We start from the raw sequence: 27014 nt of genomic DNA on the forward strand, positions 1-27014 counted from the left end.
CCACCAGTTGCTTTCACATTTACCCCCATCCACATTTGGAAAACGTGCTCAAATATAACAGGCAGGTTAGTCTCCCAGGAGGTGTGGTGGTTTGAATAAGAATGGCCACCATAGGCTCATATATTTAGTTGCCCAGGGAGCAGCACTATTTGAAGGGATTAGTAGGTGTGGCCTTGTTGGAGGAAGTGTGGCACTGGGGGTGGGCTTTGAAGTTTCAAAAGCCGTGCCAGGTCCAGTCTCTCTCTCTCCCTCTCCCTCTCCTTCCCCCTCCCTCTCCCTCTCCCTCTCCCTCTTCCTCTCCGTCTCTCTCTCTCTCTTCCTCCCCCCACCCCCCGCCTGTGGATCCAGACGTCGAACTCTCAGCTACCTCTCCAGCACTATGTCTGTCTGCTGTGACAATGGACTAAACCTCTGAAACTGTAACCAGCCCAGTTAAATGCTTTCTTTTATAAGAGTTGCTGTGGTCATGGTGTCTCTTCACCGCAACAGAACACTGACAAAGACAGAAGGGCAGTGGTTCCTCCATTGTGGGACCATCATCCATCTTTGAGGCTGTTCCATCTTGCAGAAGTGAAACTCTGCACCTAAAGACTTTGTCTTGTCTGGTTGAACTAGTACTGCCAATATATCATGGATTAGGTAATTCATAGACTACTGAAGTCCATTTCAAGCTCTGGAGATTGAAAAGCCCAAGGTCAAGGCTTGGGTAGGTTTGGGGCCTGGTGAGGACCTGTCACTCCCAGACAGTACCTTCTGTATGCCATGTATGGCAGAATGGAAAGACAGACTCCCATGGGCCCTTTTATAAGGATCCCTATTCACTTCCTATTCATGGAGACAGAACCCTCACGAGCCAATGCTTTCCAAAGGCCTACATTTCAAATTGAGACAGGGGCTCACCAACATTTTCAAACAGAGGCAGGGGCTCACCATTTATCCCAGACAGGCTTTGAACTCCAAATCCTCTTGCTTCAGTCTCTCAAGTGCTGGGGCTACAAACTGTGAGTCACCATACCTGGTCAAGTACCAATTTCTTAATGCTACCAGCCACCTTGGGGATAGTACCTAATATTATCACCTTTCAACATATGAATTTGGGGGGGCAGTGGGGGGAGACAAACATTCAAACCATAGCGCTCACAAAACAGTAAGCCCCCACGCCCCTCTTCTTGACTATTGGAAACCACCCTGTAGTTTTGTGTCTGAGACTGGAATAGTTCCCAGGCCTCTGCTAGTACAATCCTCTTTGTCTTTCTGTGTCAGGTTTATTTTGCTTGGCATGACATCTTCAAGAGTCAAACAAGTTGTGACATGTGTCACAGTCACCTGCCACCTGTTTTTACTGGGGTAGCAGTCAAGCTCTGCCGCCCGGGACCACACAGCGTCTTCAAGGTCTGAGCCCCATGGAGGATCTGTTCATAGTGCAGGGACATAAATACCATCACCCGTCTTCACTAACAGGTGAACTAACCAAGTATCCACACAGTAAAAGAATCCCAGACGACACTTGCTTCAATAATAAATAACCCCAGTTGGCGTGAAAACCCTGACACTATGGTGGGCCTGTCTTTAATTTCTCAAGGTGTATTCCGGGGGGTGGGGAGAGCTGCCACTGTAGAGTCTCATGGTTTCAGTCCATGGTCAATGGCTACCCTGCTCTTGCTCATTGCAAGGCGGATGCTCATTGCAGCCAAGCAGCAGAGAGAACAGAATGGAGGCTGGGACAAGATGGAGCCTTCAAGGACATGCCCCCTCCATTAGGCGCCTCCCTCCAGCTAGTCCTCAACCCCAAAAGTTCCCATTGCCTCCCAACAACTGGAGTCCATCAATGGGTTAATCTTGAGGTAGGAGCCTCTTGCAATTCAATCACTTGGAGTTGAATGGGTTTAGCAATTTGCAGGTTCGGGGAAGGGCGACTACCTGGCATGTCCGCTCTCCTCTTCCAAGGTTTGCAGAAAGCCCAGCTCTGTCCAACTAGAGCCTAGTCCTTTGGCACAGGACTGATTAATGGGGGAAGATAAGGACTGGGCCAAGCACAAGCTACCTTGGGAAGATTTTGTGCTGAGCGTTGCAGGATGTGGTCTGTCATTGTCATCACCACTCCAGGGAGACAAGTGCTGGACACATCCCACTTTATGTCCCTGATTCTCTCACATTCGTTCCCAGACGGGAAGTGTTAAAATACCAAGTGTTGCTGGGTTGTTGTGGTGCACGCCTTTAATCCCAGCAGAGGTGAGTAGATCTCTGTGTTCAAGGCCAGCCTAACCTAACGGGGCAAATTCCAGGATGGCCATGGCTACCCGCAGAAATCCTGTCTTAAAAAACAAACAAAAACCAAAGACAAGTGCTAACAAGTGTTAACTTTTACGCTTACCCTCGTCACCATAAGAGCACAGCTCAGAAGCATCAAGAATGTTCTATCTGTTGTGGAATCTTCCTCATCCTCTCCCAGAGCAGCAAAACTGAACCTCTACAGCCATTAAACACGAACTCTCCTCCCTCCTCCAAGCCACTCCCAGCCCTGGAGTTTTCTTTCCGAAGTTTGTTTTCTTTCCGACTGATTGGCTGCATCTTTGGAGCACCGTTTCCTGACCGGCTTATTCCACCTAACAACGCTTTCAAGGTTCATCTATGCAGCATTTATGTCAGGATTTCCTACCTTTTGAAGGCTAAATAATATTCCACCACGTGGACAGATCACATATTTTGTTTGGGTCGGTGTTGGGGTGTGTGTGCGTGCGTGCGTTACACTTGCTAGGAAACTGCTCTACTGTTGTGGAATATTATTTTAACTAGGCAAAGATGTGTTACATTTGTTATGCTGCAGAGTATTTAACTGTGTAAAGGTGTGTTACATTTTTAATGCTGCACTTGTTTAATGATATAAAGATGTGTTGCATCTGGATCACACTGCCTGCCTGAGGCACCTGATTATTCTAATTAAAAGCTCAACGGCCATAGTTAGGCAGAAGAAGGATAGGCAAGGCTGGCTGGCAGAGAGAATAAATAGGAGGAGAAATTTGGGCTCGGGAGAAGAAGAAAATGAGGGAAAAGAAAGAGACATGCCTAGGGCTAGAAGTCAGGCAGCTGCCAGACAGACAGATAGGAGAAGCAGTGAAAGTAAGTTATACAGAAGGAAAGAAAAGCAAACCCAAGGCAAAAGGTAGATAAAGAGAAACAGGCTATTTTAAGTTAAAAGAGCTTTCCAGAAATGAGGCTAAGCTAGACTGATTATTCAAAACTAATAAGTCTCTGTGCCATGACTTGGGAGCTGGTTGGTGGCTCCAAAGAAAAAGCCTGGAACACTCTCCCACTAAGTTACATTCCCTGTCCTGCCCCTGGACCATATTGTTGATGTATTTATTCTTCTGATATGTTAGGCGGGTCCCACTTTTGCCTGCTGCATATACTAATTCTCTGGGGAGAAGCATCACAAGGATAGCAATAGAACTCAGAATTAACTTAAAGGTAAAATTAGAATATTTATCAGAGTCCTGCCCTCAGTTCCTGATGAACCCTTCATTCCTAAATATGAACCATGCCCACCTCCCCACCGTGAATTTTGCTACAACTGCTGATCTCCTGTTCTATTCCTATTATTTCTTTAAATGTTCCCATGCGCCCATTTTATTCCTAGATGTAATTCATTTCCAAGCAATAGTCTCTCCACAGCATGGTTTTGCTATATTGTTTATAAAAGTTTCTCCTGTACATGAAAATAAATTCCGGGGCTGCCAAGATAGCTCCGTGGGTAAGGGGACTTGATGCTAACTAATGACCTGAGTCATCAGATTTCCCAGGGCCTGTGTGGTAGAAGGAGAAACAGACTCCTTGCAAGTTCTCTGACTCCCACAACTGTGTCATAGCACGTGTCCCCAAATCTCTCTCTCTCTCTCTTCCCTCTCTCTCCTCTCTCTCTCCCTCTCTCTCTCTCTCTCTCTCTCTCTCACACACACACACACACACTGAATAAAATTAATAGAAGCTTTAAAAAATAAAATGAATTGGGTAGGGAGGGGGAGAGGATCTAGAGGGACTTAGGGGAGGGGAAGAATGAAATAGAAAAAAAGTAATGTAAATGAAAAGGCCCCACTTACTCTAAATAAAACAAATCGTTCCTCTGCATCACCCAGTTCATCTATTCGGCTACCAGAGCATTCTGGCATTCTGATCACACCTTGGAGCGTGCTGATGGGGAGAGATGGTGAAATAGTGCTACAGTGAAAACAGTTCTGTGGACACACACAGGGATGTTCCAGGACCAGGTTCTCCCACCCAGTCTGCTTGCTCAACAATCAGGCCCCTCCCCCGTTCCACTTCAATAGATGAGAAAGGGACAGAGAAACATTTTCATCAGTGACAGGGAAGTCTGCCGCCGCACAGTCTGGCTCCAAACGCAGCCCATACATGGAGCATGGCCTTGAACTCTTGATCTTTCTGTTTCCACTTCCGGCCTGCTGGGACTACAGGTATGCCTCACCAAGCCTGGTTTCATCTTCAATTCTTAAATATTTAATCTACGCAGAACTTTTAGGAGGCAGAGACTCCTGTTAAAATTAGATAAGGCGCTTAAAGAAACAATGTGTGGGCTTGGGAGACTGCTGAATGACCTGGGTTTGGATACTCAGAACCCACAGAAAAGTGAGGCACATCTGTGTACATCTGTATCCCCGGCACTTCTATGTCGAGATGGGCGAGAGAGACAGGACATTATTTGGAAACCCACAGGTCAGTTCTCCTGGTACACAACGCGATAGATAGCAAGGGACCCTGTCTCAAACAAGGCGAAAGGCTAGGACTGACACCTGAGGTTGTCTTATGACCCCCACACACGTGCATAATAATAGCAGTGATCTTCCCATGAGGACTCAAAGACATAATCTACAGAAAGTATTACACAGGATGCCGCTTTTAACAGGCATTAGTGGCCCATGCTTTTAATCAGCACATTGATCAATTACTTGTTTTGAACATATACCACCAGACCTGAGTCTGCTCTGAACGCTACAGGAGCACCCAGTTCTTGTTCTTGGCAAAAGCTCTCAGGCAGTACACCCTTGTTTTCATGGTTTGCCTGGAGTTCAAGAGCCCTACTCAGCCCTCCCACAGGCCCTGGCTGCCCGCTCTGGAGTACTCAGCCCTCTGACACCCCAAGCTCAATGATCCTGCGCCAGCAGCCTCCAGGCTGGGAGAAGTTCCCAGGTTCTTTCCATGTCTCTTGGCTGCACCATTGCCCAGTGAGTCTTTAGCTCAGTTGCCTCTTTTGTGGTAGCAAAGCCCTCTGGAAGGGGACGCTATGCCCATAGTCACACATTGAGTAGGAAGCTCAATGACACCCCTGTTAGGCCTTTATGCATGGGCCCACTTTTCAGCTATGCTGTTTTCAAGGCGGTCAAGATAAATAAGTGTGTTCCCCCCCTCATCTCCCCACCTCCCCACCCACTCCATCACTTTCTGATGTACGGTCTCATGCATCCCTGGCTGGTCTCGAACTATATAGCCCCACACTTTAAGATTTGAATCTTCCTGATTCCACTTGCCCAAGTGGTGGGATTACAGGCACACACTACCACATCTTGATGACGTAATGATGGAGAGGGAACACAGGACTTCCTGCAGGCAAGATGGATTAGTTGGCTTCTCTGTTGCTCTTATAAAACACTCACCAAAAGCAAACTTGGGGCTGAAAGGGTTTATTTGGCTTACATGCCCTGATCACGGTCATCTGAGGAAGTCAGAGGCAGGAACCATGAAGGAAAGTAATTTTTCTGGACTATTCAGCTGGCTTTCTTACACCATCCAGAACCACCTGGCCAGGAGTGGAACTGTCCACATTTGGCTGGGCCCTCTCTTATCATTAATCAAGAAATTGACCACACAGACATGCCCACAGGCCAATCTGTTGGAGACCGTTCCTCAACCCAGATTCCTTTTGCCCAGAGATGTCTAGGTTTGTGTCAAGTTGATAGAAACTTGCCAAAGCGCTAGGGAAGAGCATCCAAGCCATACCCCAGCCCATTCCCTGTTCATATGTGTAGACGGGCTGAGAGACCCCAGGAATGCTAGACCTGAGAACTCCTTAGCGAGGCCTCAAGTCCAGCCTGGACTCTGTGACCCCCAAGGATATGTGGCAGCCCCAGGTTCCTTGGGCTGATTTCTGGGCCCCTCTTCCTTGCTTGGGGCACTGAAACCTAAATGCCGATTGAGCCAAGGTTTCTCATGTTGTACAACATTTAGACAGACCCACTGGCCACTGCCCAGAGCAATTCAGGGTGAAAGTGCAGAGACGGCCTGGTAATGTTGGCTGTGAACACAAGCTGGGACACAGCAGGGTGTGCCCTACATGTTCTGACCTGTTCAACAAGCCACACCACCACCACCGTCAGTGCTGGGGCCTCTAGGGCCATCTCCCTAGGCCCGTCCCCAAGGTGTGCACTTCCAGGCCCACCTGGCTGTCTACAGAGAGGTAGCTCCCAGAAGCAGGCATCCTGTCAAGCAGCAGAGATGGAGCTTGGCTGTGAAGCCTGCACTGTCTGCCCAGGCATGGAAAACCTTCCGATTTGGAAGAAAAAAGGCAGGTGCTCTAGGTTGGGGGCGGCGGGTGTCTGTATAGTCTTGGCCAGGGTCCCACAAATGTCAGGGAAGAGCCAGTGTAGTGATACATTATTCATGTCTGACATAGACACAAAGCAAGACATGGATTGATTCTTCCATCTTCCCCTTTCCCTATTTTAATTAATTAAGTAAGTAAGTACACAGTGTTCTGCCTGCATGCCAGATCTCATTATAGATGGTTGTGAGCCACCATGTGGTTGCTGGGAATTGAACTCAGGACCTCTAGAATTGGAGTCAGTGCTCTTAATCTCTTGCACCATCTCTCCAGTCCCCGTCCCCCTCTCTTGGCAGTGTTGGGGTTTAAACCCAGGGTCTCAGGCATGCCAGGCAAGCATTCAACAGGAAGGAGGTGAGGCATAGACTGGTTCTTTCTCCCCTCCCTGCCCCCGCCTCTGCAGTGTTGGGGACTTAGGGACTCTTGCATGCCAGTCAAGCACTCTGGCAACTGAACTGTATCCAACCCAGTGGACCGGTACTTTAAAATCACACAGTGAGTTTCACATCAGCCCTTCTTGCCCAATAAGATGCCCCACAACCTTTCCTCCTGCTTGGCACCCAGCTTCTGCTTGGCTCCTTCCAGGGAAGAACTGTTTCATCGCCACCTTCCAAGGAAACCACCCTTTGCAAGGTTGCAAAGCTCTGATCATTCAAATGCTTTTCTTGCCGTGGGCCCCAAAGATAACTCCCAGCCATCTCCATCCTTTGTGTGGAGGCTTGCCCGAGGCCAGTCAGCTCCTTGATGGTCCTTCCCTTGTTTGTTCCCACCTGCAATCATCTTACCACTGCTGGGCCCAGCCCTCAGAGCACTGGCTTCATTGTCCCCATCCTCTAGAACAGAAAAGAAACACGCACGCGCGCACACGTATACACACAGAGCGCCACTTCTGAAGTCCAAAACAAAACACTGAGGTCAGTGTTAATAAATAGGTTATATTTCAAAAAATCAGACTCTCCATGCTGGGGACTGACTCAGAGTAGCTCCAGCCGCCTGCAAAGGGGACAGCAGTAATGGGGATAGCACACAGAGTCCCTAGCACCCCTGCTCCCCATTGCTTGCAGGCCAGGGGCCTAAGGCTTGCCTTCCTCCATCTGAGGAAGGTGGACGGATAAGCACCTCTGCCACTGACCCTGAAAGTGAGGATCTAGGCCATTTCCTGAGAACCAGAGGGCCGTGGAGGATGAGTTTGACTCCCTGCATCCTCTCTACCCTAATCCAGGAGCAGCAGCGGGCATCCTGCCCAGGCCATCCACAGGGGCCAGGTAAGTGGACTCTAGTCCTTGGCCTTGTAACCCCCACCTGCCTGACCTTCTGAGAATCACACACTCTGTCCCAGCCAGAACCAGAAGGGAAGACCCCCGCCCCCCAACTCCAGCAGGCTTTCAGCAGAGTGACGACTGAGGGGTACAGTCTGGGAAGTGACATCTCTCTAGTACCTAGTGGTCACCTTTCTGCTGGACCTCCTTCAGGCCTTAATGATGACTGAAGCTGTTCTTCCTGGTCAAACCAGGAGTCAAGCCCCAGCTTAGAAACTCCTGGATGTTGAAGTTATATATCCAGGCCTCCTTCTCTGGTGGCTTGGATGCAAAATTGGAAGGTCAGAGCCGGGCGGTGGTAGTGCACACCTTTAATCCCAGTACTCCGGAGGCAGAGGCAGGCGAATCTCTGTGAGTTCGAGGCCAGCCTGGTCTACAGGGCGAGTTCCAGGACAGCCAGGGCTACACAGAGAAACCCTGTCTCAAAAAATAATAATAATAAAAATAAAAAAACAAAAAAACAAAGCAGAACAAAATGTTGGGAGGTCAGTCTACAGCCTGGGGTCACCAGCGGTGACATCTACAAGGACAAAGTGAGCCACAAAAGTGACTCCACAGCCACAAAGGTGAACTGATGTCTGTCTGGGAGTTATTAGCGGCTCTCAGCTGAGAAGAGCCAGGCCTGAGAAGAACTCCTCTCCCCTGGCCGACCCTGTCTCAGGGAAACATCACTACTGCTTCCATGCCAGCCTTTCCCTAGTCTGCCTTTGAGTAGCCCCACCTCCTCCAGTCCCCTTCGGCCTTGGCCTTTGGGGAGAGTGGGACTGTGCGGGTCTCCTTGGTAGTCAGAAGTCATGGGCAAGCAAGCATCTCTGTCAGGCCTGCTTCCCCCTCCCATCCCTGCCCCCTCCCAGTGGCTGTGGGAAGGGGCTTTACTGAGCCTGGAGAAACAGATCTTAGGAGCCATTTGAAAGCGGAGCCCAAGTCCTGTTGGCTGAGGTATTTCTGGTTAGGGCAATCCCTGATCTCTCTCTTCCCCTAACCCTGTCAGGGGGTCAAGAGCGTCACAGCCCCAAACAGAACAAGACAACAAATAATTTAAAAAGGAGACCTGTGCTACTTCCTGTCCCCTGTGCTTGAGTCCTCTGAGTCAAGGTCACTGGACCACACGCAGAGTGTAAATGTGGCCAGAGGGACGGGTTCAAGTCACTGGGGAGGTAGCAGGAAGGCTGGTGCCTCCATGTCCTGGTTCCTCCCTGGATTGTCCTTGATCCTCAGAGGCTGTCACGGTGGTTTGGGTCCAGCCCGAAGGCGGTGGGGTGGCAGAAGAATTGCCCTCAAATGTTGCAGGACTTAGCATCTGGGGGGTGAAGGGGGGCTGAGTCCCTGAGGAGATCCTGTTCACCAGCCCTGGTAGCTGTGTGGGATGGCCTTGCTGATGGTCTTCCACTCTGGTTGGCCCCTTTGAAGACTCCACATCCTCCTGGGTGGCCTTGGGCTCTGGCAAGAGACTCCCAGGAGTGGAGAAGGCGGGTAGTGAGGTCACGTTGGCACTGGGGCCTGAGGTGCAAGACTCACAGCACAGCCGGTGGTAGCCAGGGATGGAGCAATAGCGGTCCAGTACTTTCATCCGGCAGAAGATGGACCTGTCTCCCACACAGGGCTCCACTGCACATACACCAAGGCAGAGAGATGCCCATCAGGAGGGGACACTATGACTTGCTTTACCAGCAATCCCTCCTCCTCCTTCTGCCCTGGCTGGAATCTCTACATAACTCATTCCAAAGGGGTCATAGTTCCACCCAAGAGGACAGAACGCTTCCAAAGGGAAGAGAAGCTAAAGTGTCCTCGACTCCAGCATCAGCAGCACTGGGGCCTTGACCTCTGGAGTAGGGCAGCACTGTTTTAACAAATCCTCCAGCCACTTGTTGGGGTACGGGTGGAGCATTAATCCCTTACCACTGAATCCCAACCAAGAACACTGAGGCTGAAGTGTTCTAAACTGCTGCTGTGATTGGTTCAGGCACAGCTCTTTAGAGAAAATGTGATGGAGGGCAAGTGCTCGGGTGTGTACTAATTGGTGCTCAGGACTGCTGGGATCAGGAGCCGGCTCTGAAGCAGAGACAGTGGAAGCCGGTGGCCTCTAGATGGCGCCAAAGCTCCAGAGCCAGAATCAGACCCCCAGCTTCTGCTTTGAGGGATTTGCCCAGCTTTTTGGGAGGTGGGGGAGAGCAGAGAAGTCAAAGGGTTGCACAAGGTCACACCCTTTAACTAGATTTGGGTTCTGCTCTTCCTACAACTCATCTTGCCAGACTCCAGGTGAAGGCCCTAGAGAGAGGACTCTGGTAACTTAGGAAGGGAGTGTAGCATCTCAGGGGCACGCCAAGTCTTTATTCACAGAGACATATCGGAAGGACCACAGGATGAGTTCATTGCTACCCCTGTGATGAGTTCACTGGAGTAGCAGAGGATGCTCACCCCATGTTTCATTCTCTCAGCTGCTCTGGAAAGGAAGTTCGTATCGAGGACAGCAGACCCCAGAAGTGTGGACGCAGACAGGATTCAGAATTCAGAACCCTGGGGCGTGCTTTACAGATATAAAACAGGACACCCTCACAACAGTGGGACAGTACTTTGTCACCAAGCATGGCAATGTCTCTGCAGCAGAAGCCTATGTGATTTCTTTTTAGCCCGGATCAGGTTTGGCCACCACAGGGATAACAGCAAACTTACAATTCAAGGTGAATGGGAATCACGGAAGAGGACAGAGAACAGAGCAGAACCTTCACGCTCTCTGAGGCCACCCAGACAAGCAAGGCATTAGGTTCCACTGTCACTAAACCCTGGGGTGCCTGAAAGGCTGGGGGAGGGGAGGGCCAGAGACGATGCTTACTTGTTGAAATCAGGTTCGTGGGAGTCAGGGGCTTGGATTGGGGTTCCTGGTGTCCCACTTTGGTCACAGGGTCCTGGATCTCGGCCTTCACTGTAGAGTTCTGGAGACCTCCTGTGAACAGAAATGGAGATGTACTACACACAACAGGTATGCATCCCTTGTCCAGAATGCTTGGGACCAGAAGCAGTCCAATTTTAACAATTTCTCCTGCAATATGGAATATTTGCCGAGTTAATAAGAACTCTTGGAGATGAGACCCAAATCTAAACATGAGTGCATCTGTTTCTTCTTTACTTCATTTCTTTATATTTTGTTGTGTGCATACAAGGGTGGGTATGTATCCCATAGCATGTGCAGAGGTCAGAGGACAATTTGGAGAAGTCAGTTCTCTGCTTGGGTCATCAGGTTTGGTAGCAAGTGCCTTTCTACACTGAGCCATCTTGCCTGCCCCATTTGCTTTTTACACATAAAGTGTGCAGGTAATTTTGTACGATGTTTTAAATGCTTCGGGGAATGGGGTGAGGTTTGTGTATCAAAGTGGAAGGGCCTGGGAAGGTCTATTTTTCCTCCTCAAACATGCTGGCTAACTGGGTATTATAGTTTGATCACAACGTATCCTATGTAGACAGGAAGGCAATCTTCCATCTTTGGCAGCATCCCAGGGCTCCAAAAGTCCTGGATCAAGAAGCGCTTTGGATTGGGATGCTTAACCTGTCTTTGGACTTTCAAAGGGCCAGGATACTTGCTGTTGCAGGGTCATGGCCAGAGGATCGGGCTGGGCCTCCCCATCCCATCTGCTCACCTCCACAGGCAGGCAGGCTGCAGACCTGCACAGTGTCCGGCTTGGCCCCCTCGCACTGCCCGAGGGCACTGGAGCTGTTCCGGCACACCACCTGCCGTTGCTGGATGCCTTCTCCGCAGGTGGCAGAGCACTATATAGGAGCAGGAAGGCCAAGAACCAGACAATGCCAGGTGCAGGGTAGATAGGAGAGAGAGAAGAGGGGTCAGTAAACTCAGCGACAGAAAGGACCAAGAAGGCTGCTATGCCTTCCTTCATTTTGAGCAGACGGGCATGCAAGATCTGTAGCCTCACCAGGACCCTGCCATTGTCGGGTTCTCTGGAGCCAGTATGAAGAATGCTACCCAAGCTTGGGACTCCTTAGATCTTTCCACAATTTGAACTGTGAATGCATCTCAGGAGAGGGCTTCTGGGACCCCATTCTATCAACTGTGATCTGTTTTCACAGTCTCTACTCAATGCCCCATTCTCAACTATCTTACGTTTCATCCTGGCAGGCTCCTCTGTTGACTTACCACACGACAGAACCTGGGCTTGTAGGAGCCTGGGTTGTGGCACCTGCTGCTACACTGGCTCTGTAAACCAGGAGAGCTGGTGGGGGGCAGACCTTCAATAATGTTGGGGCTTCTTTCACCCAACATTGATTCGCAAGGGGGTGTCCATGGGGTCTTCTTCCCAGGGGAAGCATTGTTCGAGGACAGAAGGCAAACTGACCTCTGTGTGCAAGGCTATCAATGGCACCCACACACCTTCCTTGCACCTGACACACTCCTGACTGATAAATGGACTTGGGGGTACTGTGGGGGCAGGGAAGGGTCCCCGGGAAAGCCCTATCACCCAACGTGATTGGGTCACTTCTAGGCACTGCATAGCCTCTCCTAGCGGGACGGGGAAGAACTTGTTCTGGGGCATGTAACTGTTGATCAAGACACAAGTGTCACAGAACCAAAAGGAACCAGGGAACACATGGCTCCTCCTCCCTTGTGCCTGTCACACCCCCTGTGACCCTTGCAAGTCCAGCTGTGTTGTATGTAGCATCTGCCACTGGTTTGTCTGTCTGTCTTGCTCCCTCACTGGTCTGAAAGCTCCATGAGGGTAGGAGGCCAGCCTGTCCAGTGACACTGGGCTTCCAGCCTTCCTTGAATAACATCTGGCATACAGCTGTTGCTCCATACATATTTCTCGAACATAAGAATGTGCCTTAATTTGGTCATCTATGACATGGGGGCATGAAGCTTAGAGGAGATGAAAATGGAGGCAGGAGCCTCCACGAAGAACCATCACACATGGCGTGCCTGAAGGTTGCTCTCCTTCCTTCTGAGAAATGTCAGATCAACTGTGAGCCCAGAAACCCCTGCCCACAGGTACACGGGGACTCAGATTCCTCCCCTACCCACACCCATTTCTGTGCCACATGCTTTCACCCACTCTGCAAGGATCACTCACCTGGGACCAGGCTCCTGTCCGCCACTGGGCTGGGCAGGGCACTCGGAGGCACGGCCTCTTGACCTCTGGCCGGTTACCTAGGCAAGCCTTGGCTGGCATGGCCTTGCGGGTGCCGTTGGAGAGGGGCAGTAGGCATTGCACCCCCCGGGTCTGCAGCCCCAGCTTCCCACAGCTCCGGCTGCAGGCACCCCATTCTTCTACCACCCACCTGGAGACAGACAGGACAAAGGTGGAGGGAGGTGGGACCATAAGGACACTTCCCCTTGGGGCTGCATCCCACCAGAGAAGGCCTGTGCTTAATCTTAACCAGGGATTTACCACACTGGGGGCTGGTCTCTCAGTGACCAAAGAGGGAAAAGGCAATAGACAGTATTCTTGCCCGAAGATAAGAGCCCCATGTTTCACCAACAGAAAGCCCAGGTATTATCAGTGAACAAACGCTAGTTGGGGCAAGGTGCTGCCATCCTCTTCCTGGCATTGGAGATTGGCAATGAAGAAACCCAACAGGGATGGTGGGCCATGGAGGGTGGTCACAGTGCCTGCTGTGGGCTGTTGTGTGTCCCCTACGAACCTGGCTGCAGGCGTTCTATTTGAGGAAGTGCTAGCGTAGCAACTGCGGGTACCTTCCATGTGGGCCAGGGTGGAGAGAGGCAGAGGCCAGACTTTGCTCCCCTGGAACACTCACGTGGGCTGGGGACATGGGTGCTGGTTACAACGCCGTCGAATAGGCTTGGGCCTTTTTTTGTGGTCACACAGGTGCCGCTGCACCATGTGGTGGTCCCGGCGGCGCCGACAGCCATATTTAGTGAACTGAATTCCTGTAAAGATCGGGCTGCTGTGGGCCAGCTCGAGGCCTTCTGCTCCAGGCCTCCTGCCCTGTTCTTGTCCTCAGATAATCTATTGATTGCCTTCTTGCCCCGGTACTAAGTCCGACGCAAGTAACTTTCTATAGGGCTCTTCTCTCTGTCAGCACTGGCCGAGAGAGCAGTGGCTTGGAACAGCTGAACAGACAACCTACCCTGCAGCCTGCTCCCACAAGCCCCAGCTCCACCCAATGCTCTGCTCAGAACGGCCTCTAGGCATGGGAGATCATCAGTGAGAAACCGAGTCAAGAGAAGTTGACCCATCAAATGGAGGCACAGCTTCCTGACCGCTCCCTAGAATCTCTGGTCTATTCTCCCCCACTCCCGCTGCTCCCCACAACAGCTGATACCTCCTCCACAGGTCTTGCTGCAAGGAGACCAGCTCTTGAGAGCCCACTCATAGGTGTCTGTCTCTTCCAGGAGCACGTTATTGCTCCCGATGAGGGGCAACAGGTCCTCGTGGATGACGTACTTGTAGGCCAGGCTACCTCGGGGTTTACCCTCCACTGGGGGGAGCACCTGAGGGGAGACAAGAAGGAGGCAGCAAGGCCAGAGACAGAAGCAGGGCCGATAGAGTCCAAGGGGGTCAGAAATCTGTTGGGGACTGGGCAGAGGGCCTGGGACATGCCACGGTGACACTGTAGCCCACAAACACTCCATGAGGGAGTCTGATCATAGATTGGCACGGGAGAACACACCCACCACCTGAAACAGAAGCAGTCACTGCCCACAGCCACTGAGTTCCATAGTGCTCTTGGGTTTGTAATTGAGACATAACCACACCATTAATCCACCCTATTAAAGTGTGCAACCCAGTGATTGTCAGTACCTGGCTGGGGCAGGCGGGACAGTCACAAACTCCCACTGCCCATAGCGCCTGCTATGTCCCAAACCCAAGAGCAGCCAGTACCAGGCCATGAGCTGTTTTCTCTTCCATAGACCTACATCCTAACGGGGTAAGACCCATGACCCAAGTCTTTGGCATCTAAACTGTCTGACTTAACGAGGCTGCCAGTGAGCAACCTTTTAAACCTTCCCTCTTTCCTCTTCCTCTTCTCCACAGTTCCCCCACCCCACTTCTTCTTAGGCCTCACATTGCCCACATTGGCCTTGAACTCATGTAGAATGGGATGACTTTCAACTTCTGATCACAGGGGTAAACCTCTAGGCCCGGTGCATAGGATGAAGCCTGGGGCTTCATGAACTCTAGGCAAGCATTCTACCAGCTGAGCCACCTCTCCCCCATCTTCCTCTCTCCCTTTTCACTTCCTTTTTTTTAAGACAAATACTCATGTTATCCACCTCCCAAGAGCTGGGATTATAGGCATGTGCTACCATGTCTGGTTATTTTTACTTCTTACATTTTCTTTTGAATTACATTTATTATTTGAGGACAGGACTGGGGAAGGGGTGGATGCCGTGAGTATGGAGGCCAGAGGACATATGAACTCGGAACACTGAGCTCAGGTCATGAGGCTTGGCATTGGCACCAAGTGCCCTGAAGCAGGAACCATCTTGATGGCTCCCCTTCTTACTTCTGGACAGTGTCCTTTAATGCATAAATGTCTCCAGGTTGGTGACGTCTAACGTGTTACATCTATTCCTTTTGTTGCTTGTCTCGTTACTGAAGAACAAAAGCTCGTGAAAACTTACCCATTTCCTTCTAAAGAGTTACAGGCTACCATTCGTACATTTAGGTCTTTCGTCTGTTTTGCATTACTCGTACATGGCATTAAGTAGAGGTCTGGCTTCAGCCTTTGACACATGAAAATGGTGATGTCTCAGCATCCTTTGTTGAGACTATTCACGCTCCCTTGACCGGCCTCGGTACCCTGAACAGACATCAGCTGGCTCCAGGCACACAGGTGGCCACACACAAGGTGAATGGGCAGGGTGTGTTAGATAGAATTCTTACACCAACAGCCTCAGAATTTGCCCTCCAGAGCACAACGTGACCACTGAGGGCAACACCAGGAACAAAGCCCATCCAAGGCCCGTGTTGTCAGCTCAGGCCGACGACATGGGGGCAAAGCTCTTGTTGACCAATCTGCTGAATTAAAAATTCCTGCCTAGGAACAGGAAAGGGACTCTAGGTACCAACGGACTGCAGTTAGGATAACGGCCCTGTTCATTTCTCAGAGGCTGTCGTTGCCATGGTCTCTTCAGGCCCCAAACCACCTTAAGCCTCACACATATTGCCATGCCACAACGCACGGGGACGCTGAGGGGTGCTGTGAGGACAGAGGCACTAGCCCTAACTTCACAGGGCTGCCCTTCCGGACCCCGTTTCTCATGCCATGGAATCGGGAGCATGTAACTGCTGCATTTGGCCTCCCACATACCTGGGAAAGCGGGCACAAAGGACAGAAAAGGCCATTGCAGGCAAGGAGGCTCACCAGGACGGCGATGGCTTCTGGCAGGGGCCCGCTGGTCTTAAGGCTGTCCTTGGTCTCCTCTGCAGCATGTTCCCACTCCAATCCCAGTGCAGTGAAGGTCCTGCTAGAGGCTTCCTTGCCCTTAGGGTTGAGGATGAAGCTTCCGGTCACATGGTTCTTCACCGCTGGCCAGGGAGAGGGGCAAGGTTTTCTATTGCCCTCTACAGAGGCCCTGACTGACATCCATGGCTTTTCCAGGAGGCCCCTCCTCAGGTTGCTTGTCTACTTATCTCTCTGAGCTCCCCCATCAGGGCCACCCAGGAGCCCTTCGCAAACCTGTCCCCCGTCTGGGTCCAGATATACACCACTGATCCTTCATCACCTGTTTGCACACTGACTAATGGCCACCCATAGTTATGACTCCACTTAACCCTTTTCAAAAAGTCCAGCTCTCAGAGATGTCCCTGTAGGATCTAAAGCAAAGCACAGAGCACAGGAGAGCAAGCTAGTTGGAGTGAGTTACTTTGTCCCCGTGCAGCCTCAGTTTTACCTTCTATATAAAGTGAAACTAGTGGCGCAAGCCTTTAATCCCAGCATTCGGGAGGTAGAGGTAGGCGGATCTCTGTGAGTTCGAGGCCAGCCTGGTCTACAAGAGCTAGTTCCAGGATAGGTACCAAAAGCTACAGAGAAACCCTGTCTTGAAAAACTAAAATAAATAAATAAATAAATAAACAAACAAATAAATAAATAAATGTGAAACTAATGGCCGCAGCCAGCAGACAAGGTTGCTTGTCCAGATAGACCTTAAAGACACACACTCACACACATACACACAACCCTCCCAGGCAGTGAAAGAAACTCATGTATGTAACAACCTCGACAACCTTTGATGTGCACCAGTTGCTGCCCCTGTGGTCACAGAACTGACAATGGCATGATGCTGGTGCTGGGAGACCAGGACCCAGGATAGTTCTGCCTTATCTATCCCCCAGGGGTGACTAAGAACCAGGAGAAGGCCCTGAATTGACCCCAGGCCTCAGTTTTTCTGTGGCTACTGTGTGGATGTAGTATGGCCTTTCAGGTGCGCTAGAGACACTGCCCCAGGAAGCTTGATGTTCCTCATGCTACCGATAATAATCTAAAATGATAATTGGAAACATTTTTGTGATAGCTGAGCTCGCCAAGAAACATCACATTTCACGTAAGTGTCTGTGATGCATAAATTGGAAGTGGCAGGACTTGGTAGCCTAACGGGCTGGAAAGGCCTCTGTGACATGCCACGGTGATATTGCAGCCTACATATCCTCCACAAGGGGGTCTGAGCACAGACTGACATTGGAAAACACAGCCATCCCCTGAAGCAGAAGCAGCCACTGTCCACAGTGGACAGGCTGGGTTCCAATCTGCCCTCTTGGGTTTACCATTGAGATGCAAGCCACACCGTGTAATTCGCCCTATTAAAGTGTGCAACCCAGTGATTGCTTGGCACATCCAATCATCATCACTGTGCAATCCCAGAATATTTTCACCACCACAAACGAACCCCAGCGCACATGCTCATTCATTGCACCCCCTCCCCCACACAGGCCCAACCGCCATGGATCTATGTGATGTCTTCTGAGAGGAATCTCTTTTGGACATGCTTTTTTTTTTTTTTTTTTTTTTTTTTTTTTTTTTTTTTTTTGACTGCCAATTGGGTTTCAGTAAAGACAAAACCAAACCAAACAATAAAAACATCTTTCATATCACATTAATGTCTTAACATGAACTTTTAAAATTGAAAAAAATTTTTATTTATTTTTATTGGTGAGGGGAGCATATGCCATGGCCTAAGTGTGGGACAACTTTGTGGGCTTAGTTTTCTTCTATCTTTGTGTGGTTCTCAGGGATCAAACTGTGGTCACTCAGTTTATGTGAAAAGAGCCTTTATGTGTGGACCCATCTGGATGACTCTTAACTTGAATGTCTATTTTATTTTATTTTGAAATAGAGTCTCGCTATGTACCCCTGGCTAGCCTGAATTTGCTATGTAAACCAGGCTAGCCTTGAACTCGCAGAGATCCTTCTGTTTATGTCTTCTGGGTATTGGGATAAAGGGTGTGCACCACTACCACCACTAAGTCTGGCCTTGACTTTTTAAGTTCAGTCTGTTTGGAGATTCTAATTTGTGTGTGTGTGTGTGTACGTACATGCGTACATGCACATGTTTTTTCATAGATGTACATGTTTGTATACGTGTATATATGCATGTATGTGTGTGGTTATAATGTGGAAGCCAGGGATCTTTGTCACAGTCTTCCTTAGTCACTACCTTATTTATCTATTTCCTCATTTTTGAGACCCTGCTACGGCAAATGGTCATGGAGTAGACATCCAGTAAATAGTTCCAGATTTGCTTGCTGGCGTTGGTCATGGCTCAGCCAACTGCCAACACCGTCTCCACACTTCCTAGACCAAGTAGCTCCCAACCGACCCACCAATTGCCACCGTTTGCCTGTTTGGGCTCAGGAAACAGGAGAAGAACCACCCAGCTCAGCCAGTCATGACCACGGTCACAGAACTGAGATCCCATAAGAACTGCTGCTTTTAACCCTTATATTCTGGGTGGTTTGCCAGGAAGCAAGAGCTGCCGAGTCCTTCTACAAACACGACTTTTCTTAGAAGTCATCTGAACAGTAGCTGCTCCCAGTGGGAAGAGACTGGCCCTGAGCAATGGGTGTATTTGCTAAACTCCCCTTTAGACCTTCAGGAATTTGAGTTACGGGACAGTTCATCCATTCAGCATAAATTTAGGAATTAGGAAGGGTTGTCTTTGTCTAAGTCTGTGAGGCCCCACCTGCTCTCTGGGACCCGTTCTATCCCCCCCCCTTACCCACCCCCAGCACTCACCAATGCGGTGGGGCATCTTCTCCAGCAACTCAATCTGAATGTGCCTGGCACCTGCCGGGATCTGCACCTGTTTGAGAGCCGCTGCCACCCAGGGGCATCCAGGAAAGAAAAGAGAGTCCTAAGAGGGTGGCTCCCTGCTCAGCACCCCACCCACCTCACCCCACACCACTAGGAACACTAGAACCTCTCAGACATAGAACCTTTCAGAACACGAAAACACCCTTGGATGGAAACCGGGGTTGGGACCTTTACAAGGAGGTCAGGGAGGCACATGAGATGCTGTGGCTCCAAGTGTCCTCTAAGGGTCTCTCCCACGTGCACTGATGTCCGCATGTGTAAGTTGTGTTTATTTCCCATTCTTGGCCTCCTTTTCTGATTTCTTTTCTGACTTTCACGCCCCCTCTTTCCTTCCTAAGCTACTGTGGGGATTTAGGCGAAATCAGCCATGAAGGTCCTACAGGGCTCTCTCAGGCTGATTCAAAGCTTGGACTCAAGTCTTTCATGGTCACCAACCTTCCCCTGTTTCAAAGGCTGAGGCAAAGCTGTACACTCCTCCAAGGGGACCAGACTCACTCCACACAGGAGTCTAAAGAAGTTACTAGTCCTCTTCCACAGCGAGTTTGGTAAGGATGGAGGTGGAAATGAAAGAACTCAGGTACCAGAAATTCAAAGCAGAAAATGTCCCGGACTTTGTTTTTAAAATGAGAATAGGAAATGAGCGATTCAGTCATGGCCAAGCCATTAATACGGTCTGACCCCCTCACTCCTACCAAAGGCCCAGGGTCAAAGAGATGGCTGGGCACATGTCCTCCCATGTTATCTACCCCTTTCCCCAAAAGAGCTTTTTGAGCTCCTGGGCTCTGGGTCTACGCTAGCATGCCAGAAGAGAAGGGACCAACCACGGGCAGTCTGAGACGGTCTGCATACAGGTTCCAGAACCCTCCCCTCCCCAGCACTGGTCAAGGAGAAGCACACCCCCCGACACCCCCACAGAGCCAGCTGTGCTTACCTGCCTGCTTGGAGGCCTTCCCCAGTGTCCCCTTCACAGTCCTGCAGTGAGAGTTGTCCCCACCACAGACACCACACTTGTCATCCGCCTTCATGGATCCCACTTCTTTGTCACAACCAAAGGGCTGGGGGTGGAGGTGAGGTCAGTGGAAGGAGGCTCCCCTGCCTCTACCTCTCAGGTCCCTTGGCTCCCTTCTGAGACTCCTGGCCCTGGCCAAAGGGGGAACCCTGGAACATGGGAACTCCCCAAAATTCACCCTGTGACCCAGGTGAAGAATTACCCAGTGTGGTACTTAATGAGTCTCAAATTGCCTTTCTTCCCTAACTGTGTAGGGCAGAAAGGGACCCCTCTGCGGCAGTCCTAGCTGTTCTTAAGTGTGGCAGGTGAGCAAAACCAACCCATCATCCAGGGAACCAAAAGGTGGCAGGGCATAGACAGCTTGCAGGGGTACCCACCACGCACTCGCCGCGTGCACAGACGCTGTAGGGGTCCCGATAGCTGCAGCGCGTTCCATCATGGACCACTTGATTCATAAATACCACATCTCCAGTGTCTGCAGACTGGCAAATAAGCTCACACTTCTGGGCATCTGTGAGGAGGGAGATACCGCTAAGCCCCACTGGGTCGACAGAAAGCGGGAGGGCTCAGGATGTTGCCAGCGTGTGACCTAGTCAAGAAGTCCGGGGCCAGCTCTGGGCAGTGATGGAAGCTCTGTCTGGGCCTTGTTGTAAAATTTATGGATTGGTCTTGTGACCTGAGGCAAATGTCTTGAGCCTTTTTGAGCCTCTGTTCCCTTATTTTCATGATTGCCGATCAGTAAAATGTATTATCAGTTTGTTGAGAAAAATCTATTGATAAACCACCAATCGTAAGCCAACATCTACAGCTAGAGAAACAGCTCAGCGGTTAAGAATACTCGCTGCTCTTCCAGTAGACCTGAGTTCAATTCTCAGTACCTAGGATGGGCCGCTAACAACCAACTGCAACTCCAGTTCCAGGGGATCGTCTGGTCTCTGTGGGCACCTGCACACACATTCACTCTCACGAGTGTGTGCACACACAATTAAAAATAAATCATATCAGATGCTCACTGGCTACCAGATCCTCCCAAAAGCCCTTTCACACTTTGAGAAACAGTAGTTTCTCACAATGACTTGATTCGTCTCATTTCAACATCCGAGTGAGGAAGGTTCTAGCGGGATAGGGCATACACTTATTTTTTTAGTGACCCAGTGAGTTTAATTAGGGTCACTTGCATGAACATTGGTGAGGGGTTACTTAGAGGAGCACGGCAACTTATAGTTGCCACAACCACCTTACCCCGCTAGAAGACAGAATTAGTATTTCCTCAGGAACCATCCACTTTGGGTTTGTAGGTATGTCTCTGTGTGTGTGTGTGTGTGTGTGTGTGTGTGTGTGTGTGTGTGCTGCTTGCACATGTATGAATGTATAAGCATGTGGAGGCCAGAGATGGACATCAGGCACCTTCCTCAATCACTTGCCATTAATATTTTGAGACAGAGTTTCTCATTGAACCCGAAGTTCACTGATTTGGCTGGGATCAGTCTCCCTAGTACTGGGGTTATACATAGGTGCCATGGTGCCCAGCCTTTGTGTGGGTCCTTGTTGTTGCTGTTATCTTTTATTTTAGGGGCCCATTCTAATCTTCTCTGTATTGTTCCAATTTTAGTATATGTGCTGCTGAAGCAAGCACCCTGTCTTGATTCTTTTGAGACAGGGTCTCTCATGGGATCTGGAGTGTGTCAATCAGTCTAAGATGGCTGGCTAGTAAACCCCAGGGACTCAACTTTTTCCCTAGTGTTGGAATTACAAAAATATGCCATCATGCTTATATTTATCTTTTTAAAAAAGATTTAAAGACTTATTTTTAATTTTTCATGTGTATGGGTATTTTGCCTGCACATATGTATGTGCGCCATGTGTGTGCAGTGCCCATGGAGGCCAGAAGAGGGCATCAGATCTCCCTAGAACTGGAGTTACAGATTGATGTTAGCCACCATGTGGTGCTGGAAATCAAACCCAGGTCCTCTGAAAGAGCAGTCGGTATTCTTAAACTCTGAGCCATCTCTCCAGTCCCAGACTTACCTTTTTAACATGGAGTCATTCAACTTCACACATTTGCAGAGCAAACACTTTACCAACTAAGCTATGTTCTCAGCTCCCCTCCCCAACCCCAAGGGGTACTGGGAATCAAACCTAGGGTCTCATGCATGCTAGGCAAGTGTTCTACCACTGAGCCTCCCCCCAGCCCAGGTTCTACCGCCACAGAGGAAACATGGGACCAGAGGCTAAGTCATTTGCTTAAGGCCACACATGGACTGGCTCAGCCAAGTTCCTAACTGCTAAGTCACTTGGGTCTTGCTTTGGCTCTGCAGCCTGGTTAGGCACATCAGTACGAGAACTGTATGTCCCAAAGTGAAAAATGTTCCCTTCTTTCTCCCAGCTGACAATGTCCTAAAAAGGAAGTTGCAGAGAACATATAAACACTGGCCGTGTTTCTTAGAAAAAGTGAGGTTGGGGGCTTAGCTCACTTCCTGGAATTGGTTTAAGTTCTGGGAAGGCCTGAGGTCCAGCTGTTCCTCGACCTTCTTGCCCTTCCTGCCCAGGCCTCTCTGCTTAGCTCCCTTCCCAGTGACCTGCAGCCCATCCTGAAACCTGAGTCCAGCCAGTGTCTGCTCCTCTCTCCAAGCTCCCAAGACACTGTCACTCCTGTCTCCCTCACATAGGACTCCAGTATGGAGTCACGACAGCTAAGACTACTCAGAGAATCTGCTTGGGAGTCAGATTCCCAATGAGGTCTGAGTCTCAGAGCTTTACCTCCAGGTGAGAAGTGGGCCCAGCAGGCAGGTGTTCTGGGCATCTGCTAGAGGCAAAGGAGTGGTGAGCTCCCCAGAGTGGGAGGCATCCAAGCAGAAGGAAGTCCCTGCCTGCTTCTGCAAGGGCAATGCTGAGAAGTCTGGGACTCTGAAGTCCCTTGCAACCTGAGGAATCTCCCATAAGCCTGAGTCCAGGAGCTCAGGGTAGTGATGCCAACTTGGGCTTGGGAAGCCACTGTTCTCACAAAAGCTGCCTAGGATCCAAGAGGTGGGAATCACGGCACCAGCAAAGCCCTTTCAGTCTCTGGCCTGAAGAGCCAGGCAACCTGGCCATTCCTGGTCTAAGGCTACAGCAGGAGCGCTCACTGGGCATACATGCAAAGACCGGGGGTTGGTCTCAGTGTGAGCCTAGCACCAGGCCTTCCAAATCCTAAGGCCTTTGTCTATTTCTCAGGTTCCCACCCTCTTGCTTTTCAAATGACCTTCAGTAACGGCTAAATGGATGCTTTACCCATAACACCTAGAAGCCTGGTCTGCAGTGATTGAAGCTCTTCTGGACACAGTACTACGTCCCTGGGGAGTGACGAGAGCCCAGGGGCCACACGTAGGTTTTCCCCAGGACTTTGAGACAAACTCCAGGAAGTAAACTAAGTCTTTGCTTTTCCTCTCTCTCTCTGTCTTTCTCTGTCTTTCTCTCTCTCTCTCTCTCTCTCTCTCTCTCTCTCTCTCCCTCCCAGCCTCATTTTTTGAGATAGTGTCTCACTATGTATCTTTGGCTGGTTTAGAATTCACTATGTAGACCAGGCGGCATTTAACTCACAGAGACCTGCCTGCCTCTGCTTCCCGAGCGCTAAGATTAAAGGTGTATGCCACCACATATCTGGCTAACTTTTTCTTCAATGTTCTCTGTAGTCTCTTTCCTAGGGCAGATACCTTTTTATACAGGTAATGAAAAATATCTGAAAGCCATCCAGCTCTGTGACCAGCTATCAGCATTCCTGGAGAGGAGGCCCCTTCCCCAAGCTGCTTGCCTTGAAACCAGGGATGGATGGCCTCAATGATAATGGTGGCTCCAGAAGTACAGGACACACAAGACACTCAGGTATACCCAAAAGACTTGGGTGCGTCTGCCCACCAGCTCCCTGTGCCACCCCCAGGTCCCTGTGCCCCGACAGGTGGGAGAACAGGAACGGGCACATGCTCCAGAGCTGGGCAGAGCGGGGCCACTCACCATCATCAGGCTCGTAAGGCAGCCAGCTGTGCCTGGCATTCTGGTGGATGTAGTAGGAGTTGCGCTTGGCACACTGCTGGGCCCGGAAGTCTTCGTAAGGCCCAGGACAGTCGTCACTGTTACAGATCTGGTACTCAAACATAGGTCCTGTGCATGGGCGGCCTCCATAGGCTGGACTGCAGTGGCAGAGAGACCAGGGGATCTGGCTGGCTGGGAAGGCTGAGAAGAAGGGAGCTTCCTACATGGCATTGCGACACTCAGTCCTATAGTAGCCGTGGGAGACCTCCACTGACTTAGCCACTCTGTGGTGACCAATGTTGGGTCTGCTGAACTCAGGGCCTTCTGAACCAACTTTCTCCTTTATTTCTTTCTTTTCTTTCTTTCTTTCTTTCTTTCTTTCTTTCTTTCTTTCTTTCTTTCTCTTTCTTTCTTTCTTTCTTTCTTGTTTTGTTTTTCGAGACAGGGGTTCTCTGTGGCTTTGGAGCCTGTCCTGTAACTAGCTCTTATAGTTCCAGGCTGGCCTCAAACTCACAGAGATCCTCCTGCCTCTGCCTCCCAAGTGCTGGGATTAAAGGCGTGCGCCGCCACCATCACCCAGCTTCCTTTCTTTTCTTTCTGAGACAGGGTCTCATATAACTCAGGCTGGCCTTGGACTCCATAGCTGAAACTGGCTTTGACCTTTGGATCTTCTAGCCTCCACCTGCAGAGTATTGGGAGGTATCTGCCATCATACTCGATTTATATGCTGGCAGGGGTTGAACCCAGGGCTGCACGCCAGGCAAGCACTCCACCAAGGGAGCTACCGCCCTAGCCTCTCCAGACCCTCTTTCTCCCGGACTATTTCACCTGCAAGAATAGAGCTAGCTCCTATCTCCCTGGGGAACGGGAGCAGAATGACAGACAGATACAGGGACTGGCTAGCCCCCCTCACCAGTCAGCCGTCACTCTTGCTTATTCTGCAAACCCCTCCAGTCCTTACTGCAGACTGGGTGTGGACTGCCGAGGACGAGGAGTTCTCCACATCCACTTTGTTTCATAATAATAAACTTAGGAACAGTCCAAGAGACTTGGAATTTGAGCCAAAAGAGCTGACATCCTAGTCCCAACCCTGCAGCCTTGGGTCAGTCACTTGGCCTTGCTATTCCTTGATTTCTCCCATGAAATGTGGGGCTATCCCAACTCACCTCCTGTTGTGACACACCATAGCAGGGCAGAGCAATCAGACACTCATCTCCATTAGGTCAAGAGCATTAGAAGAGACTGTCAATACTGGAGCTGGCAAGGCAGCTCAGTGGTTAAGACTACTGGCTACTCTTGCAAGTTCAGTTCCCAGCACCCACATGGCAGATCACTACTGTCTGTAACTCTAGTTCTCAGAGATCTGATGCCCTCTTCTAACCTCTTCAGGCACTGCAAACACACAGTGCGCATACATACATGCAGGCAAAACACATAAAATAAAAATAAATTTTATAAAAGACTAGTAAGTCAGGTGTGGTGGCACACACCTTTAATTACCAGCACTTGGGAGGCAGAGGCCAGTCTGGTTGACATATTGAGTTCTAGGCCAGCCAAAATTACCAGAGTGAGGTCCTATCTCAAACAAAACAAAACAAACAAAGAAAAACCTATCAGTATAAAGTATCCATTTATAGGATGTAACAGCTCCCTGCATGGAGACACTAGGAGAACTCTGGGCTTACCACTTGAGCACATAGCATCCTGCACACAGTGTTGAGAATGCTTCCAAACAGCAACAGCTGTTGCCTCTGGAGTACTTAACCCATGATCTGGTTATTCCATATTAATATTCTCATATTATTCCATTTAAGGTGCATATAACAAAAGCTGTTACTACAGGAAGCTTACTAAACGGTAGCTGTGATCAAGGGGATAAGTTGCTGGCACATGCAAGGTGGTTTATCAGAGCAGGCACCACTAGGCTTCCTGCCACCTTGGAAAATTACAAAGAAGTCCATGCTGACTGTCATTCGTGCAACATGGTTAGCAAAGACACTGGTTGCCCTGGAGGCAGTGAGCCGCCCATCCTCACAGGTAAACAGTGCGCCACCAGTAACCACTGTCTCTTTTTTCTCTTACCGCAAGTGCGTGTGTGGTGTGCATGTGTGTATGCGGGGTTACAAGTGTATGGATGTATACGTGTGTGCATGTGTGCGGTGGCCCAAAGTTGACACTGGGTGTCTTCTGCACTTTTTACTTTATTCACTTACCTTGCTGGTTCTGGCTAGTCTTCCCAGCCACTTTGGGAACCCGGGGAACCCTGCATCCTCATCTCCCAAGCGCTAGGATTATGAGCAGCCATCGTCATGCTTGGCCAACTTTTATGTAGGTTCTAGGGAATCCGAACTCCAGTCTAGCTTGCATGACAAGGACTTTAGTCACCGAGCCCCAAATGACTACTATGTCTAAGGGCTCTGGATCCACTGTAGCCCTGTGACCTGTTATTATGAATGTTTATTATGTTACTTGGTACAAGGAGGGCCTCAGCCAGGCCCTGTGGAAGTCTCCAGACCAGTGGACTCATGGCGGCTTCATCCAGTTTACCCATTCCTCATTAGGTGTCCTAAGCAAGCAGTTTCATTCTGGGAGATGAGGACTGTGGGGGAACCGGGGCTTGGACATTCCACAGCTGTGACATAGGGGAGGGAATCTTACCAAGATGACAAAAAGGGACAGACAAGTGGTGGGGAATGGAGATGGAGGAACAGGTGTTAGACAGAAGTAGTTAAAAAAAAATAGGAAAGCCAGGTGGTGGTGGTGCAGGCCCTTCATCTCAGTACTT

General features: G+C 50.1%; 1 protein-coding gene and 1 pseudogene across 1 annotated transcript in view; both read right to left on the bottom strand.

The window, feature by feature from the left end:
• Nucleotides 1-7525: 7525 nt before the first annotated feature.
• Adamts14 (ADAM metallopeptidase with thrombospondin type 1 motif 14) overlaps nt 7526-27014 on the bottom strand; it is a 65788-nt gene continuing 46299 nt past the window's right edge. Inside the window, exons 12-22 of the mRNA XM_087898145.1 lie at nt 24212-24387; nt 20599-20732; nt 20144-20267; nt 19135-19215; nt 16267-16430; nt 14221-14389; nt 13693-13825; nt 13008-13215; nt 11565-11694; nt 10763-10873; nt 7526-9537 (exon numbers count right to left, since the gene is read on the bottom strand). Coding sequence (XP_087754271.1) covers nt 9071-9537; nt 10763-10873; nt 11565-11694; nt 13008-13215; nt 13693-13825; nt 14221-14389; nt 16267-16430; nt 19135-19215; nt 20144-20267; nt 20599-20732; nt 24212-24387 — 1897 coding nt within the window. The 3' untranslated portion in view covers nt 7526-9070. The remainder of the gene's footprint in view (nt 9538-10762; nt 10874-11564; nt 11695-13007; nt 13216-13692; nt 13826-14220; nt 14390-16266; nt 16431-19134; nt 19216-20143; nt 20268-20598; nt 20733-24211; nt 24388-27014) is intronic.
• LOC125411595 (U6 spliceosomal RNA) lies at nt 21795-21857 on the bottom strand (annotated as a pseudogene).

The sequence above is a fragment of the Myodes glareolus genome, chromosome 18 (genome assembly GCF_982192425.1).
Source record: "Myodes glareolus chromosome 18, mMyoGla1.1, whole genome shotgun sequence".
NCBI lineage: Eukaryota > Metazoa > Chordata > Mammalia > Rodentia > Cricetidae > Myodes > Myodes glareolus.